Genomic DNA, 17,272 nt, shown 5'->3' with positions numbered 1-17,272 from the left:
TTTGGCTGACGCAGCTACAGTGTCTCTGGGTTTGTTAGGTAGAGCAGACAGACTGGGTGGTGGAGCAGTGGCAGGGCAGCTTGACGGCAGCGGACAGCCAGCCATTATCACTATTCTCACAGGTGTTGTTGTGGTCCAGGTAGGGTGGAGTGAAGTGCTGTGAAGATTAAATCCTCCATATGACTGTTTTGGTGATATGTGAATTGAGGGGGTCCTTTATAGGGGGTCGGCAGACTTTGAGATAGCTCAACAATGTAATACGCATGTTTGCGGTCGTGAAGCCAGAAAGGGTTCTTGACCTTGACACTGCCCTATCAAACTTTGAGAGCTTAGTGGAGACACCAGGGGCTAGAAACACATGGGGCATAAATAGCATAGCAATAGCACCATCCAGACAGGAAACAGCATTGTGTGAGAGATTACAAATGAAGTGAGTAAGGGCCAACCGCATTGGTGTGATCATTTTTCAACTGGAAAAGAAAAATCAGATTCAGAAAGTCAGATTTGTGTATTACATTGTTGAGTTTGAAGGCTAACAGCGTACAGTGTTTTGGAAAGTTATTGTTGCAACAATAATTTCATCTAACAATTGCCGGGTAAATTGTGGAATTAAATAGTTCATGTCGCAGTAATGTAATAGCAATGTGCACATTCATGTATCTGATTAGCAAAGCCAGTGTATCTGTTCTAAATTCCCTCAGCAAATCTCTGGTAGATCAGCTCCAATTAGTGTACAACCTTGAGGTCGTACACTATGCTGGAGGAGTTGATGGTTGACATGAGTGTATTTAGAATCATGAGTGTTCACTGCCCTCCAGTGGTCACATTGAGGAATTGCAACACTGCATTTAACTTGTACAACACAGTTTATAGCAAGTGTGTACGTTTTCTGCCTCCAGTCCAGACCAGCCTAACCTGTGGACAGGGATGAAGAAAGTATTAAGCCAAGTCATAGTGCTTGTGTCAAAATAAAGTTAGATGAAAGGTAAATGGGGTTAATAGGTGGTACTACTGTTAAACTAAAGAACACCTTCAGAATACAAAATAAATTACATTAATTGTCAAAGTATAAACCAGTAGAACAAGATCACACCACAGAGTTCTGATGTCCAAACCAACGATTGATTTACATTTGGCACTTCGCACTGATTATCAATTTATACAGCCTTCCTATATGGACCCAGGATTAACCAGAAAAGAGGACAAAACTCAGACAATCAAACAACAATGACTGGCAAAAAGTAATTATGCCAGCTGCAAGTGCAACAAGGATGTATGGCCACCACTAATTATATAATCGGACACCACTTATAGAATTAATAGCAGAATAACACATCGGAAAGGCATACATATTAGGAAAATAAACCTGCTCCTTACAGCCTATAAGATGCTGTCCTCTACAGGAACTCAACTGGAAGTACAGCAGGGTGGCACATTGATGTACTGTATTGTTCTGATGTACTGACAAGACCTACTGAAACCTAATCTGCCCTGCTGAAGTGTACATGAGCACATCTGAAACCTCATATTCCATCAGAGATCAGGCCTCAGGATATTACATCTTATCTGTTATCAATGTGTGCAAGTATGATTGCTGGTTTTATTTCTTTATTTGGTCATTTTCTGTGTAAGATTTTGATGACAGTATCAAAAGTTAAAAAAAGAAGAGAAGGATGACATATTGACATTCATTCACATGCACACAGATGCCATTTCATTTCATTATGTGTGAGAAGCTGGTGTGAAGTTTGCCTCTTTACAAAGGTGATACATTTAAATTGTAAGTTGTATCTGCACATATGGGTTAACACATTATAATAACCATCATTAATTGATGGTAAATAGTTATTTCACTGTTCTTTCACCATGTATTAAGCAATTGTTTAAAGTAAAGTTGAAACTGATGTTTACATTACTCTGTAAATGGTTAATAAATACCGTGTACGTATATCTATAAACATTATATGGATGGCCGATATAAGTTGCAGCTGATGTTTAGTAAAGTTTAGTGTAAAGGATTACATATTTTGCTGTATGTACCTTAAAATTATCAGTTTATTTAATTATAAAATGAAATGAACGTTTAGAGTAGGAACCAGAATCATCTTTATTGGCCAAGTATGTCCACACATAGTGAATCTTGTTGTTTCAGTTTCAACAAAATTGTTTCAGCAATTTTATTTCCAATAAAATGTTCATTTCTGATTAATAAAGCAATGTTGGACATTTATGAAATGTACTTTGAACACATTTCCTCCTTGTACACACTGTATATAAAACGTAGCATACATTGTGTACCATATTTCATGGCTGTTTCCCATGTCAATCGCGCACACGCTTTAGTGGTGACATCCTACAGGGAGCTTCAGGGATGTGAATGTGCATATTAATAAGTCACTATAAGCTCATAAATCATTTTGACTGCCGACACGCCCCCTGCGCTCCTATTGGCTGCTGCCCGCTTCATGTCTGCTGCGTCCCCTCTCGGTAATTTAAATAGCCTCTTGCGCAATTTGATGAATAGTGTCGCTGTCAAAAGCGTTCGAGGCAGATGAAGGCATGTTGATGGACAGGCAGCTGTGACAGAGGAGAGGAAGAGAGGCTGCGTCATGTCTCCTCCGCACGGCTACATGTAGTTATTCTCCTGCCGAGCTGGATGTCGGGGAGAGTTTGCTCAACTGTCACCGCGCCGTCCCGGGCTTCATGTTGCGTTGCTTCGCCTTTTTCTGGATAGCGATGGAGACCAGAACATGTCAGGTCTGAGTGCGGCGCTCCAACTCTAAGCGTGTCGAGCTTCTTGTGAATATTTTTCAACCTTCTCAAACTTCAACGCAGGAGGGAAAAGCGTCGCTCGGCTCGGCTCGGCTCGGCTCGGAAAGGTAACACGTCTCTTCTTTTTCCTCTTTCTTTCTTTCTTTCTTTCTTTCTTTCTTTCTTTCTTTCTCTCTTTCTTCCGCGCGCGCGTTTGTGAATGAAGCTTTCTGATGTGACTGCATGGAGCTCAGCCTCAGGGAGAGGACACTGGGAAGTTAGAGTATTACATGAAGAATAAAATAGTTTAATAATGCTGTACGCGTTACATTTAGCCTCAATACTGGCACGCGTCCAAAAGTCCCATTTGGTGACCCCCCCCTCCACCACACACACACACACACACACACACACACACACACATACACACACACACACAGGCATAATGAAATGCATATAAATCCACCCCCCGGGTCCACATGTACAATCAGTTATGAGTCTACTTTGGGTACTTTAAAGTTCCACAGCTATGCAGAACAACATTTGAACATAGTTTATATTTCATCTTACTGTGAACAGAGTATCAGTGGAAATATTTCCATTATTCTTTCTTGTATTGGTCAGTGTGCCAGTGTTTAATCAACCTGTTACAGCTCTTAAAGTGACCATGTTATCAATCAGTTGCAGACATGCTGAAGCTCTGTGCAGGTCTGTCTGAGCAAGAGGAAATGGCTGGTGTGTGTAGTTGTAAATAAAAAGGGGGGTTATTATAAGCTCTTACTTGTGATTATTGTAATCAATATTATTGAAGTAAATATCCACCGATGGAAACCCACTCAAACATATTTTACACAAAAGTTACACTTTGAAGACTATCATATCAGAAATATCTACCAGTAATCTGAGTATGAGTATTGGCTTTTGTCTTATAAAGGTGGTAAACACCTGTCTCAGTTGTCAAACCTCTATTCTGTTGGTCCAAGAGCCTCTGAGGGCAGCATGGTGAACAGCCAGGCACCAGGCGTACCGCCGGCCCCCAGGTCGTGTGCAGGATGTGGGGGGAAGATCGCCGACCGCTTCCTCCTCTTCTCCATGGAACGCTACTGGCACACTCGCTGCCTCAAGTGCTCTTGCTGCCAAGCCCAGCTGGGGGACATTGGCACCACCTGCTACAGCAAAGGGGGCATGATTCTGTGTCGGAGTGACTACATCAGGTGAGAGGAAGGAAAAGGTGGCAGAGGAGGTGGGAGAGAGGGAGGGAGGGAGGGAGGACGAGATGAAGCTGCTGGTTTTAGATTTTGGAGGCTGTACAGACTGAGCAATCTGTGTTTTTGTGTTTTCAGACTGTTTGGGCACAGCGGGGCGTGCAGCGCCTGCGGCCAGTCGATCCCAGCCAACGAAATGGTGATGAGGGCGCAGGGAAATGTTTACCACCTCAAGGTAAATCCCCAGCTCTCACATCAGCAAGCTTTGTCTCCCGCTGCTTGTTTGACAGAAACATCTGGGATTTGGTGGGGAGAGACAGTGAGACGGGAAGATGTGTCCCCTCAGTATCAGGAGACACAGACATTGTGCACTGCATCTCTTTTGCCTCATGTACTCCTAAACTTTGTTTGAGGCACATTGAAAGAGGTTTTAAGATACACTGACGGCAGTGTTTTATATGTCCATTCATATTATCCATTCATTGAAGTTTCTCACATTAGGTGCCATTGCTAACAAAATGATGTTTTAATATTTTGTATTAAGCCTTTAGTATGAATTTGCTTCAGTGTTCTACATTTGATCAATTTCCATTTCTGACCCTTTGTGTTTTTCTCCTGCTGCTCTGCAGTGTTTCAGCTGTGCCACCTGTAGAAACAGACTGATGCCTGGCGATCGCTTCCATTACATCAATGGTACGATCTTCTGTGAGCACGACAGACCCGGCGCTGCCTTGCTCAACAGCCACCTGCCCCCACTTCAGAGCAACTCTGTGCTGACAGACCAGAAGGTGAATAAAAAATGTTTACTCTCCTATATGATCAGAATCAGAATCTTTTTTATTGCCATGTAAGTTTTCACATACGAGCAATTTGCTGTGGTCTGTAGGTGCTAAAACAACAAACAATACTAAAAATAATTGAGAGATATAATAGAAATAGAAATACAGATTAAAAATAGAAAAATATAGACAGTAACACATGAATGGACAAAAAAACAGTAGAACAATATGTACATGTTTGACTGTTATTTTAAATAGTTGTAAGATTATAGATTTACGAAGGAGTGCAAAATGTTTGACATGGATTGTGCAAGGTCACAGTATAGATGGATATTGCAATGTGCAAAATAAAAGTGCCTAAAACTTGACATTAATGTAAGTGAGGGGGAGGGAGGGGGTGCTGTGGTAAACCATAGAGTGTGTTGATGTTAAAATGGACATGATGTTCATATGAAGAAAACGACTCGGCAAAGTAGGTGAAAATGTGATGAAAAATAAAAGGTGCTGTTTTCATAAGCAACCAACGATGTTTACAATGTGTCAGCGCAGGAACGAAAAACATCTGATACTGTAAGAGTCTGAAAAAGTAACAGCGGAAGAATAAGATCATGTACTTTAAAATGTCAGTGGTGGATTGTAAAAAGGACATTTACTTATGTTTCAAATGCGTAAGTACAGTTCTGAGGTACTCGTACTTTTCTTGAGTATCTCCATTTAATGCAACTTTATACTTGTGCTCCACTAACTGTCAGAGGGAAATATTGTTGTTTTGAAAGCTGGGTTTCAAATTACTTCACATAATATTTGATTTACAACCTAACCTTCTAATTGCTCATAAGATAAGTAGTTTCAGATTAAACTACTCCACATGATGTAACATTGTTCAGCATTTGTTTTACCTTCACTGGTTACAACATTAACTGCAACAGTTACTGCTCACTCTTTCATGCATCAGTAATAATAATCCAACATTATAAATAATACCATAACATTGACAAGTACTATACAGCTGCATAATGAGTACTGTCACTTTTGATAGTTTACCGTCATCTTCATGTTGTCAATACTCATTGAGTTTTACTTAATTCACTGTTATATATATATATACATAGTATAGTATATAATAGATTTCATTTTATTTATATGCTTATGTCTATGAGCTAAAATGAACTTGAATGTTAAATGAAGACAGCAGTAAAAAAGAAATAGAAACATGGAAAAATATCAACAATTGGGCTCTATATCCACACAACAGGAAGGCTGTGAAGATGGAGCTGAAGTGTTTGCCATGGCAGCGACCCTAACCCTTCTCCTCCCCTCTGGTCTTGTCTGCAGGTGTGCTGAGTGGCAGGAGTGCTGTGCATTGCCCTCGCCTTCCTCCCGAGCTTCACCTCACTGCGGTGCACCATTCTTCTTCTCCCGCTTCTGTCGCCATTGTTGTGGATTCTCATCACTGTCCCGCCTCTCTTCCCCAGAGAGCATGCAGTTTCTCACCAAGATATCTTGTCCGTCACCATATCAGAGACTCTATGTACTGTATACAAAGTCACATTTATGTTGTGTTCAACGTTAAAGGGGTCTGTGCATCATGCAAAGACTTACAGTATGGATGAACTGCACTGGCAAAAGGCTCCATTGGCACTAAGAGAAAGCTGGAGGAAAGCAATGACGATGAAAGCCTCGCCAACTGGAAGAGGGAACAAAAGATGCTTGAATGAATGTTTGATGGACTGCTGTAAAATGACTGTCAGAGCTTTGCTTATGCCGTGTGGCATTATTTCCCCTGAGTGTCAGTGCTTTTAATGAACTCTTGATCTCTCTCTTGTATATGTTAATCTGAACACTCAAGGAAAACAAAAATCTAATGTTGCTGTCACCTATGAAAACTGATTTTCAGACGCCCTGCACAAAGAACTGAAATGATTTTTTTGTTTTGTTTTTTTCTTCTGTAGAGTTTTATTTCTTTGTCAGATTCAATGTGTGGAAAAATGGTAGATTTAAAAACAAAAATCCTATTAAAATGATTTTCCTGTAACATGTCACAAAGTGAGCTGAGGTCATTTTGCCGCCCCTTGGCGGCATTAGAGTGGCAGTGTATTGCGTGGTACCTAGCATGGTGGATGTGACTGTCTCTCTCACTCTCTTTAGCCCTGTATGGTGAAAACATGCCTGATTACCCAGAGGAATGGAATTAGGGGGCTTGAGCTCTGACCATTTACAGAAGCAATTAAACATGAGCCCTGTATCTGTGCTGCTGGAGCTCCTGGGAGGCTGAACTTGGGGCATATCCCGTGGCTGACTGGCTCGGTGGCTGCCTGCCTGCCTGCCTGCCTGCCTGCCTGCCTGCCTCTAATAAAGCCTAATCTGAAAGCAGGCTAATTAAAGGGGAGTGGCCCCCTCTACATCCAGGGCATTTGAAACAATCTGATGTATTTACTGTTTACCATGTCCCAATTAAAGCTCCCACACAGCCTGGTTTGTTTCCCATCACAGCTCTTTGTTCTCTGCCACTCTCTGCATGGCTTCTGAAAATTATTTTCCTGAGCTGCATCTAATTCGCTCTAACTCGGTTTGCCTTTTAAAAAGCTATGTTAAAACTTAAAGTCTCGGCATACCATCAGACGTTGGGAGTTAATCTGTGTGATAGCAGTGATGGAGTATGCAGCGTGCAGGAGGCAGTAGATAGGATCTGCTCTACTTTCACACCTTGCCTGGGAACATGGCAGCCATCAAACTTGCACCTTAATGCGCTTAGCTATTTCAAAACGTCCCACTTGTCATGGTAGGTGCTGATACTGCATCAATTATTTATTCCACGTCTGATCAAGAGGCGTCACGCAAATTCATTAACGTATGCAAATGATCACAATTACAATTATCTTTGTATCATGATGGTGAAGAAATAAAACCTCGGCACATTCCCGAGTCCCAACGCACCACAAGTTACACTTTGCATTCAAACTAATCAAGCCTCATCTGCCTTTTCCTAATTAGCCGGAACGTTTTCAGATGCCAATTAGCAGGTCTCATGAAAAGGCTCTTTGCCATGAGGCGTTGTCTTTTATCGGAGCTTCTGCAGGTGTGTGGCTCACCATGTAGCCTGTGTCATAGGAAAGTGTTTATTCCCGCTAATTAATCATATTAACACATGCAGATGAGTGTAATTGCCTGAGCTCCTCCACCTCACACTGTGTGAAGACACAAGATGATGCCAGGATATTTTTAAATGCTCATGATGATAAGGAAGAGGACCGGCGAAGCCTCCTTTTTGCCCAGACACTCCTGTGATATAGATCCAAGATGGCTGCATTCCTTTAGCCCAGTTCCCTTCTGATGCTGATCCGCTGGTCTGTCAGAAGTAGGCCCCTCCATGTGTGAGGAGGCCAGGCCAAGTGTTTGGAATCAGACAATATGCTGGCGTTAGCTTACACGTCTCTGTGTCGGTTCAGTCTGCTTTGTGTCACCAGATGTGAACTCAAGTCGGTACAGCAGGAGAACACAGGGGCCCAGTTTCCTCTTTGGTTAACAACTGATGTTAGGAATGTTTTCAAAATGGAACTATTGAACCCTCACGTTATATTCCCTTTAACTTTGACTCCATCTTTAAAGCTAACTGCACAGTACTTTGGTGTTTTTAGGCTGTGTATCCCTGAGAAATAGGGGTGTGTGTCATGTACGCATCTGGATACAGGGGCTCTGATACAAGTCACTCACGATACGGCAATGGGCAGCATTAAGAGTGATGACTGATTGCACTGATGTCACTAATGTCCACATCAGTTTTGTCTTCTACTCACTGGCTGTTGCCAATCATGATAGTGTTTCTGACTTTTACAGTAGACACAGAACAGTAAAGACTTCTTGTATGAACAAACATTTTGACATTATGAATGTAAGCTGTCTCACACAGCCAGGCCCAGGTGCCTCATTAGCATTACCTTATGGTTACCATAGATCTAACAGAGTTGTAGCGGGAGATACGGTCTGATATGTGTGTCTTTGTGTTGGGTTTTCTTGCTTGTGCAGGCCAGAATAGCTTTTACATAATTACACCTCGTTGCCTGCATATGTTTCATTATACCATCTCTCCAGGTGAGTCTTACCCTCATGCTTAACCTTAAACGAGATTGGAGACGTTTTGTAGAATTAGCAGCTAAGGTAAGCCTCAGTCAACTGATAATTAACTTTAAAATAGGGCATTTGTCCGATTCATAGTATATTTATATGGATGCATCGTTGTACTTGGATCACTAATGTTAAAACCGTATTTGGATTCATATCAGTGAATCTTTACACCCCTTATGAGAAAACTTCCTGTTAGCGGTACAACATCTTAGCTTCGCCAGCAGCTACAATAAAGAGGCATCAGTAGTCAAATTTTACTGTTCTATTGTAAGATTCACTTAACCGTGCTTAGCTCACATTTTAGCTTGTGAACTATCTTACTGTCATCACAAAACATCACAGAATTAACAAGCAATCATCGCTCGGTCGTGACACTGCTTCTAACTCTTCCACATCCTCATGTGCCCAGATATGACTACAGGTAAGCAAAGTGTTTCCTTGGATTTCAGTATTTGTACGTATCATCTGTACTGCATTGACATTTTTACAAAACACATCACGCTCACATTACATGTTCATCACCTGACTGTCATGTCAGGAGGTGGAGGGCATGGTGGTGCCGTTACTGGAGTGAAGGCTGCCAAGCCAATGACCGCAGTTCAGTACTGTTTTTCACCATTTGTAAGCGTGACATCACTGGGTATTTTTAAGGAGTTCTTGATACAATTCCCATCCATGTTTGTGGTAACAAAGAAGATAAGTTTTTCGACAGGAAGTCAGGGAATCTCCAGATGGGCTTGTGGCGACTAAAACAGGTTTTTCCGGACCCTAACCAAGTGGTTTTTGTGCCTTAACCTAGCGAGAGCATAAACACAGCGTTTTGACAACATAAAAGTGAAAAATGAACCTATGAAATGTAAAGTTTCAACATACTGATGGTTTGCAGAAACATATGTTTATTCTGGTGATTGGGTTGAATTGTTTTCGTGACAGTTGACACTTTTGTTTAGTACTTGTTACAGTACAGTACTTTACATCAGTTCATTCTGGATGTGTGCTGAGCACCATCATCTTGATGGGTTAAAATTGTCTTGGTTCTGTTTTGTGATGATGAAGTTTGGCTTCCTTTATGTTCAGCTATGATGCCTATCATTACTCAGGCTCCATACATTTCAAACAAACTAGAAAGGTAAAGTGCATGATTCCTGGAGTTGTTTCCAGAAATGGCTCACACTGGGTGATTAGAACAGTGTGGAAGCTCTCTTAAACTGCATTGTTACATCCATCATCAATGAACAAATATAAAAACATTATTACTTTGGGCGAGGACTGTGCATGAACTTGGACCTAACAGTTTTAGTCTGTGGTTCCTAGTGTTTAAAAAGATTATGAATAGAAATGATTCTACATTTCTGGAAAAATAGGCGGATGAGCAGAGATTGAAGGATCTCAGAGAGGTGCAGTGTGTGGGGAGTTTCTGCTGTAGTTCAATGCTGATGGACAGGTATTTTCCACACTTAGGCATTGTGCTCAATGTAGGTATGTTTGTTGTAAAACTGCCATCTGGTTGTCACCATTTTCAAAATCCAAGCATGTAAATGCAGTGGTAGTGTGCTGAAAGATGTCTACGGCATTTAGCTGTGCTGACAATCCTTCTGAAAGCTGCTCGGGCTGCCAAAGCTATTTATGGTAGCTCCAATCCCTGAGCACCAGATGACTGTTGAGAAGTAGCTCAAACGACTACCAATATGCACCTAATTTGTCATAACCATAGTGTGTTAAATGTTCCGATGATTTCTGAATCCTCTTTGAACTCGCTGAGGTCTCCAGTGCTGCTCTACATACCCCGCATTGTATGGGAGTGAAACATGAGACGCTACTGGAACATGTAGGAAGTGAGGCATGTTGCAGCCATAACTCACTGCCTTCAGCATGGGAGTAGAGGAGCATAATGACAAAGAGAGCGACTTTACAACTCAGAGCCTCATACAGGAATGTCAGGGAGGGGAGAGGGAAAAGTTCTCCTGGCCAATCGGAACGCTTTGAATAATTAAAGTGATCGGCTTAATTAGCTCAATTACGTTAATTTGACCACGGAACACGGCCATATGGTGAAAGGAAACAAAAGAGGGGGGAACTAATTAAAAGTAAAATAATGAGGATTTTAATTAACTGGCTCCCCAGACAGCGGAGCGCAGGGATCAGGAGCCTGCTACCATAATTAAAGTGCTGTAACGCTGGCAACATCTCTCCTCTCTTTCTTATATCTGTGAGGGCTCTATCCATCTAATTAAATCTGTAAATAAATTAGCAACATTGAGGGTTCCTGCTTGACTTAACACCGCCTGCAATCCACCCCCCACCTTCCCAATAACACGCTCACCTTACTTTCAGCACACTGCGCCACCCATCTGTAGGCAAAGGTTGAGCTAAGGTCTGTCATTAACAGAGGGATGTGGGTAGAGGATTGTGTGTGTGTGTGTGTGTGTGTGTGTGTGTGTGTGTGTGTGTGTGTGTGTGTGTGTGTGTGTGTGTGTGTGTGTGTGCGTGCGTGCGTGTGTCACTCTATCATGTTTGTGCAGGCTGATGCTTGTGTTTGCTCCCTCTCATAACCCCGGATTCTGTTTTGAAGCTCTATCTGCTGGGAACACTGGCTGACACAGATCACAGGAGGCCAAAGCCGAGGTGACAGCAGCGTCACCTCCATGTGTTACACATGTTCAGGCTGCAACAAGCCACCATGTATGTTCAATATGTGCCATCTGGGCTCTATTCTCCATCCCTAACACACTGCACCTCAGTGTCTTACTGCTATCCTTCAGCCACACCTCTCCTGTGCTCTCTGTACAAACTGCCCCCGGCCTTTTTCTCTCCCCTGCACACATAGCCACAGTCAGCCTGTACAAGCCCCCGCCCCGTGGAAGCAGGAGCTTTTTCATTAAAATGCATTCAGATTGACAAGAGACTTATTTGCATATTAAATTAACAAGCACTTAAGAGTTCTGAGCGAACTGTTACACTGCCAACTCCGAGTAAATGAGGAGCGAGCGAGCGCTCGACTGTCATTACCCACGGCTGTCACCGTTGGACACGGTTGAGGAAAAGTGTGTTCAGAGATAGAGAGACACACACAGACAGATAAATGTGAGTCAACAAATGTATCGCCTCTTCCACCTCTACTGTCCCAACTGTGGTTAGAATGATGCTTTGTTTGGTTGATTATAAGGCTCTTACTGTTTTTTTCATCATCAGTCAGTGTTGTCCAAATTATAAAATATTATTATTAGAGTTATTAGAGAATTGATCAGTGCTACACTAGTAGTCTTTTAAAAAGTAAAAAAAATAATGAGACATTTAGATAAAACTTGCTAATGTATTGATGAATATGCTTTATATGTAGCAGTAAGAGTAAGTAAATAATCAAGTAAATAAGCCATCCTCTATGATTCAATCTATAACTAGGTAACAAAAGCCTTGATGTCTCCACCTGAGCCCTGATCTTCAAACACAACTTTGAATGGTCATGTTTAAGTTCAAGACATGTTGAATTAAATAAGATTACATGTATACTGTAGCTTTAAGCACAGTTGCAAGAAATCTGCCTTGATAGAAAACAGTATACCAGCACAGCAAGTTTCATTTAAACATAGATACAACCCTGATAAGCGCTCATGGCAGCTAACCTTCCCTTAAAAGCTGCATTATTTTAATTTTCCTTGACCACTTTGGGGAGGTAGTTAATAAAACTGTTCCTTACACATATAGCAGACAGAGCAACAGAAGCACTCATTTTTACATCAACTGCATAGTCATTTCCGCCAACTCCTACGAAAACTAGCTAGCTCTTGAGCTGCAGAAAGCAGCATCTAACAAACCATATTGACTTTTTGGTGAGGCAGTGGCCTAGTGGCCAGTAGTAATATTATGACGACAAAGGAGGAAGTCAGGCAAAGTAGTTTAAGGAGTGAAAAGGCCACAGAGGATGTCAGGGGCCGATGTTTGGGTCAAACAAGCACAGGAGTTTCATCTAGGAGGCAGCTGTTCATGTGTGACGGCGAAAGTCAGCGGTCAGTTCTTTTTACTTAACATAGTTAGGTTGCGGCATGTACATTATGTAGCTGGAGTTATATTATGTAATGTAGGAACTTAAGTTACATGAGTAACATAGTTATTTTACCATGGTTTCTTAGACTTAACCAAGTAGTTTTCTAGCCTAAACCCAACCAAACTGCACTGGTAGGACGAAGACCCAGTGTACCTGTCTTTGGTACGCTGCAACAGTCATGTTGTTGTAATGATCACATGGCAGCAATCTCAAGAATTACCACTTAAAACATACTGAATATTGGTACCTCATGTTAGCCATGAATAGTCTTCAAATATATGTCTTTATTTTTATCTGTCTTGACAAAGCCATGTCTGTCAATCATTAACCTTGTCAGATGAAAAGGGCTGCACCTCCACTCTTTGTGATTGTGATGATGATGTTGCCAGCAGTGCCCTGTGTTAGGGGAGCACACGGGGGTGTTGTATCAATACCTTGGCAGCTGTAGGAGAGACCTGAGGGAGGGCTTCTCACCACAGAGGCTCACAGATGAAGCCCCAGTTCAGGTCCCTTTTCCCTGAAGAGTTCTGATGATAGAAACAACACTCCAAACGCTCTGTGTCCAGACTGCAGTGCTTGATGATCTGCTTTGTCCTCTGCTGTAATTTAACAACAATGATATCGAGCAGTTTGGCCAGGAGTTTATCTGTGAAATGTGGTTTTCATACGTTTTGAGAATTTTCTCAAACTGAAGCAAATACATCTCAAATAAAGCAGACCACTGTCACTCAATAAGAAAAGAAATCTTGCAACAGCTTGGTTTACAATGGAAACCAGTGCTTAGTAGAGCATGCCTCCTCAGCAGGGCACCGGTTCTGTAGGAGAAGCTGTCAGACTTCTACAGTCACTTCCTGCAAATCGCTTCAGAAACTTTTACAAACTTGTCTTTTCTTGTTTTTGTGTTTGATTGATTGCTATCATCTTTCTGATTGTCATTTTATTATGTGTTGGCTTTATTACTGTTCTCTGTGATTTATAATCTGTTCAGTTTATCATTGCAGTTTTATCACTTTTTCATTTTAGTTTATTGCTTTTACTTGGATGGCACTTTGTAACTTTGTCTCAAAAAGGGCTTTATAAATAAAGTTATTTTTCAGTATAGTGTTAATATTGTGTATAACAAGTGGAATTAATTTACAGAAATGTCCACTGTGTTGTATTGTAATGTTAGTTCATTTTTTGAATGTTTTAAACTAAATTCTGGCCATATCTTACACAAAATTTCAAAAGTTGTCCAAAAGTTCTTACACGTGTATGAATTATACAAGTATAATTCCATTGACATTTCCTTGGCTCTTCTCAGGTCCTCCTCTGTAACAGTCAACAATCTTATTATTTTCCAGGTAGAGTCACAGTTTTGCCCAGCAGGGCCACCGTCGAGCATCACCTTCATCATTAGAGGAGGAACCGCCAAACTGTTGTCAGATGAGCGTCTGGGGAACGAGCTCCCCTGTTTGTCTTGAGAGAGGTTTTACGATCGGAGAGCTGGGAAAGGCCAGGCCCTCATCAACCCCCCACTCCACCAAACCAGGTGGAACACACGTGCGTTCATTAGCGCCCTTTAATGAGGAGCAGATGCAACAATGCTGCCTCTCACTCCCTCGCTCTCACACACAAAGAGCTGCGCATAAAGACACACACGCATTCTGAGAATACAGACACTCTTGCTAAAGCTATGGAAGGTTGTGGAAGTGATGGTATATTAATGCACCTACAGTACATACACACTGGCAGCATTCATACAGACAGACTTTGGAACATTAAATAGATCATCACACATGAAAATGCATACTAAATGCGTGTGTGTACGTAGTCCCACACATGCCCCCTCCCACACATTGGCCCATTCATTCAGTCCTATTGGGGGGGTCTTTCACAGCTCAGACGTGTGGGCCTCATTTGTCCAATTTAGATGAATGACTGAGATCATATATCATTCCCCTTATGTCAGACTATTTTTATCTTGGAGGAAGTCGATGCAAGTGAGCTGCAGGAGCCAGAAAAATGGCCCATTTGTAGATCTGGGTTGAGCTTTTACTGGTGTGAGAGGCTGAACTTCTCATCATTGACAACAAAAACAGATGGGGCTGTGATGTCTTGCTGAAAGAAACATGCACATATTGGCTGTTCTTTATGCTGCTCTTTGAGGAGGTCTTAATTTTTGTCAAAGCCAATAAATATTTTAGATGAAAAGTAGTAGTAGCAGTACATACTACACATAATCTCATCAATTATTGGAAATATAACTCTCTTCCTTTTTTTTATTTTATACCTCCGCCAAGGAGATTATGCCCGTGTTCATTTGTTGGTTGGTTTGTCAGCAGGATCACATAAAAACTTCTGAATGGATTTCCATAAAACATTTGGTGTGGATACAGAAACAGATCCAGGAAGTTTGATAATCTCTCAGGGAATAATGCATGGAAGAAATCAGGTGTATTTATGTGGTCGGTATCGATGAGTGAGTACATTTTGATGCAGATAAGGGGGATTGTTGGACCATGGTGGAGGTATGCGAGATGGAATCTCAATCACATGTCTGAGTGTTAATTATGAATCTAGTTTCAAGTCGTGGTTAGCCTAGCTTAGTGTAGTATACAGCTATGATAACAACTCTGTGAAGCTGTTTTGAGCTAAATGCTAAGATCAGCACACTATCATGCTCCCAGTGGCAATGGTAACATGCCAATGTTTAGCAGGTATAATGTTTACCATGTTCACTAGCTTAGTTGAGCATGTTAAAATGCTAATATTTGCATAATAGCGCTGTAAAAACAGTAGGCATTCATCTGAGGCTGATGGGAATGTGAATTTTGCAGGTATCTGGTGACAAGACAAAGTCATAAGGTCAAACAAAAGGTAAAATAAACAACACTCATGGCTACGAGATATCACACTAGATGTGCTCTCCAACTATACTTGGCAACCCCACTGTGGCTGAAGACGTTGCGCAGACACATGGGCTGGATAGATAAACTACAATAGTCAAGAAACACTCAGTGTCATTTTCACGTTTCTGTTTGTGTTTAACAAATAAAATGTTGCTTGGTGATATTTTTTTGGTTTTAAAGAGAGCCAGGCTAACTGTCTCCAGTCTTTATGCCAAGCTAGGCTAACCATGTTGTTACTTCAGCTCTGTTGTTAACACACAAACATGAGATTGATACACAATACTATCCATTTTACTTTTTGAAAGAAAGCAAATCACATCTCTCAAAGTGTTTCTTTAAAGGTAACACTGGACCTGAATTGTAGTTTTGACTTCTAATGGCAACATGATGAAATAACATCTGTTATATTTAGTTACTGTCTCTCTCCAGTGAAAACCTTTACTCACCAAACAGGCTGGCAGTCATTTTTTACATTTTGAATTTCATGTCAGATATTTACTCAGCCTTTAGAACAGCTTACACCAGGAACATGGAATTTAGAACCGATGTACAGCTTTAACATTAACTTTCTCTAAACACATCTGTTTTCTAAACTAGTTAGTTGTTTTGTCTAGAATTTGCGCCTCCATGTGAGTTTCCCAACCCCGACAGCTTCCTACCAGAGGGCCAGGCTTGAAAGCCACCATGCCCTTATTGCCCATTAAAGTTAACTCACAACATCCCAGCCTTGTTCCCTAATTGAGGCCTCTGAACTGGGAGAGCAGGTGGGGTTCAGACTGCCACGTTGGGTTTAGACTCAGCATGGGACTGCAAACACCCCCCTGAGCTAAGCTAGCTGAAGCATCAGCAAAATGCAGCAGGAGAAAGATCATATGAGATGCAAACATGAGAAAACATGAGAAACGTTAATACATACAGAGCCAGTGTTAAGAGTCAGGAGTGACATCAACAGAAATGATCTGTGTCAGAAGGGTTAAAGTTTGCGTGACATTTCCTTCTGCTGCACACAGAATGGATTGCATTTACTTATTCTCCTCAACCTGAAAACATTATCACAAGTTTAACAGGGTCCGATTTAAGTTTGAAAGTACTTCCTTGTCATATTTATGCAATAATTTTGATACATTGAATAAAATAAAACCCCAGCAGTTTTAAAGGGCTGGCTGTAGCTCAGGACGTAGAGTCGTCCAGTAATCGTCCAGTAATCAGAATGCCGCTGGTTTGATTCCCCGGATCGCCTGGCTGCATGTCGAGGTATGCTTGAACAAGATACTGAACCCCAAATTGCAGGGCGGCACCTTGCACAGCAGCCTCTGTCACCAGTGTGTGAATGGGTGAATGTGACGAGTGTTGTCAAGCTCTTCGAGCGACTAGAAGAGTGCTATAGAAATGCAAGGCCATTTACCATTCAAAGTTCACACTGAATTTCATAATGTAACACCATAACATCATTCTGGGACACTCATTGGTGTTTTA

The 17,272-nt window shown here is 41.5% G+C and overlaps 2 protein-coding genes across 2 annotated transcripts in view; one reads left to right on the top strand and one right to left on the bottom strand.

The window, feature by feature from the left end:
* Positions 1-17,272, bottom strand: part of LOC311260752 (ectonucleoside triphosphate diphosphohydrolase 2-like) — a 247,215-nt gene that overhangs the window by 121,552 nt on the left and 108,391 nt on the right. The window lies entirely within an intron of this gene.
* LOC311261074 (LIM domain transcription factor LMO4-B) lies at positions 2,492-7,201 on the top strand. Its single transcript, XM_084359463.1, has 5 exons — positions 2,492-2,879; positions 3,735-3,965; positions 4,095-4,191; positions 4,586-4,744; positions 6,071-7,201. Exons 2-5 carry the CDS (start codon positions 3,751-3,753, stop codon positions 6,077-6,079), a joined length of 480 nt encoding a protein of 159 aa, XP_084215589.1. The 5' UTR covers positions 2,492-2,879; positions 3,735-3,750; the 3' UTR covers positions 6,080-7,201.

Source organism: Pagrus pagrus (assembly GCF_965226575.1).
Source record: "Pagrus pagrus genome assembly, chromosome: 8".
In the NCBI taxonomy this organism is placed as follows: Eukaryota; Metazoa; Chordata; class Actinopteri; order Spariformes; family Sparidae; genus Pagrus; species Pagrus pagrus.
The sequence above is the reverse complement of the archived record's forward strand: the minus strand, read 5'-3'. Positions and strand labels throughout refer to the sequence as shown.

What these genes read in the sequence shown, in the direction of transcription:
- LOC311261074 (XM_084359463.1), top strand. Translation starts at nt 3,751, where the DNA reads ATGGTGAACAGCCAGGCACCAGGCGTACCGCCGGCCCCCAGGTCGTGT. An exon ending in TGTCGGAGTGACTACATCAG is followed by an intron (nt 3,966 to 4,094) that starts GTGAGAGGAAGG and finishes TTGTGTTTTCAG; the next exon opens with ACTGTTTGGGCACAGCGGGG. An exon ending in GAAATGTTTACCACCTCAAG is followed by an intron (nt 4,192 to 4,585) that starts GTAAATCCCCAG and finishes GCTGCTCTGCAG; the next exon opens with TGTTTCAGCTGTGCCACCTG.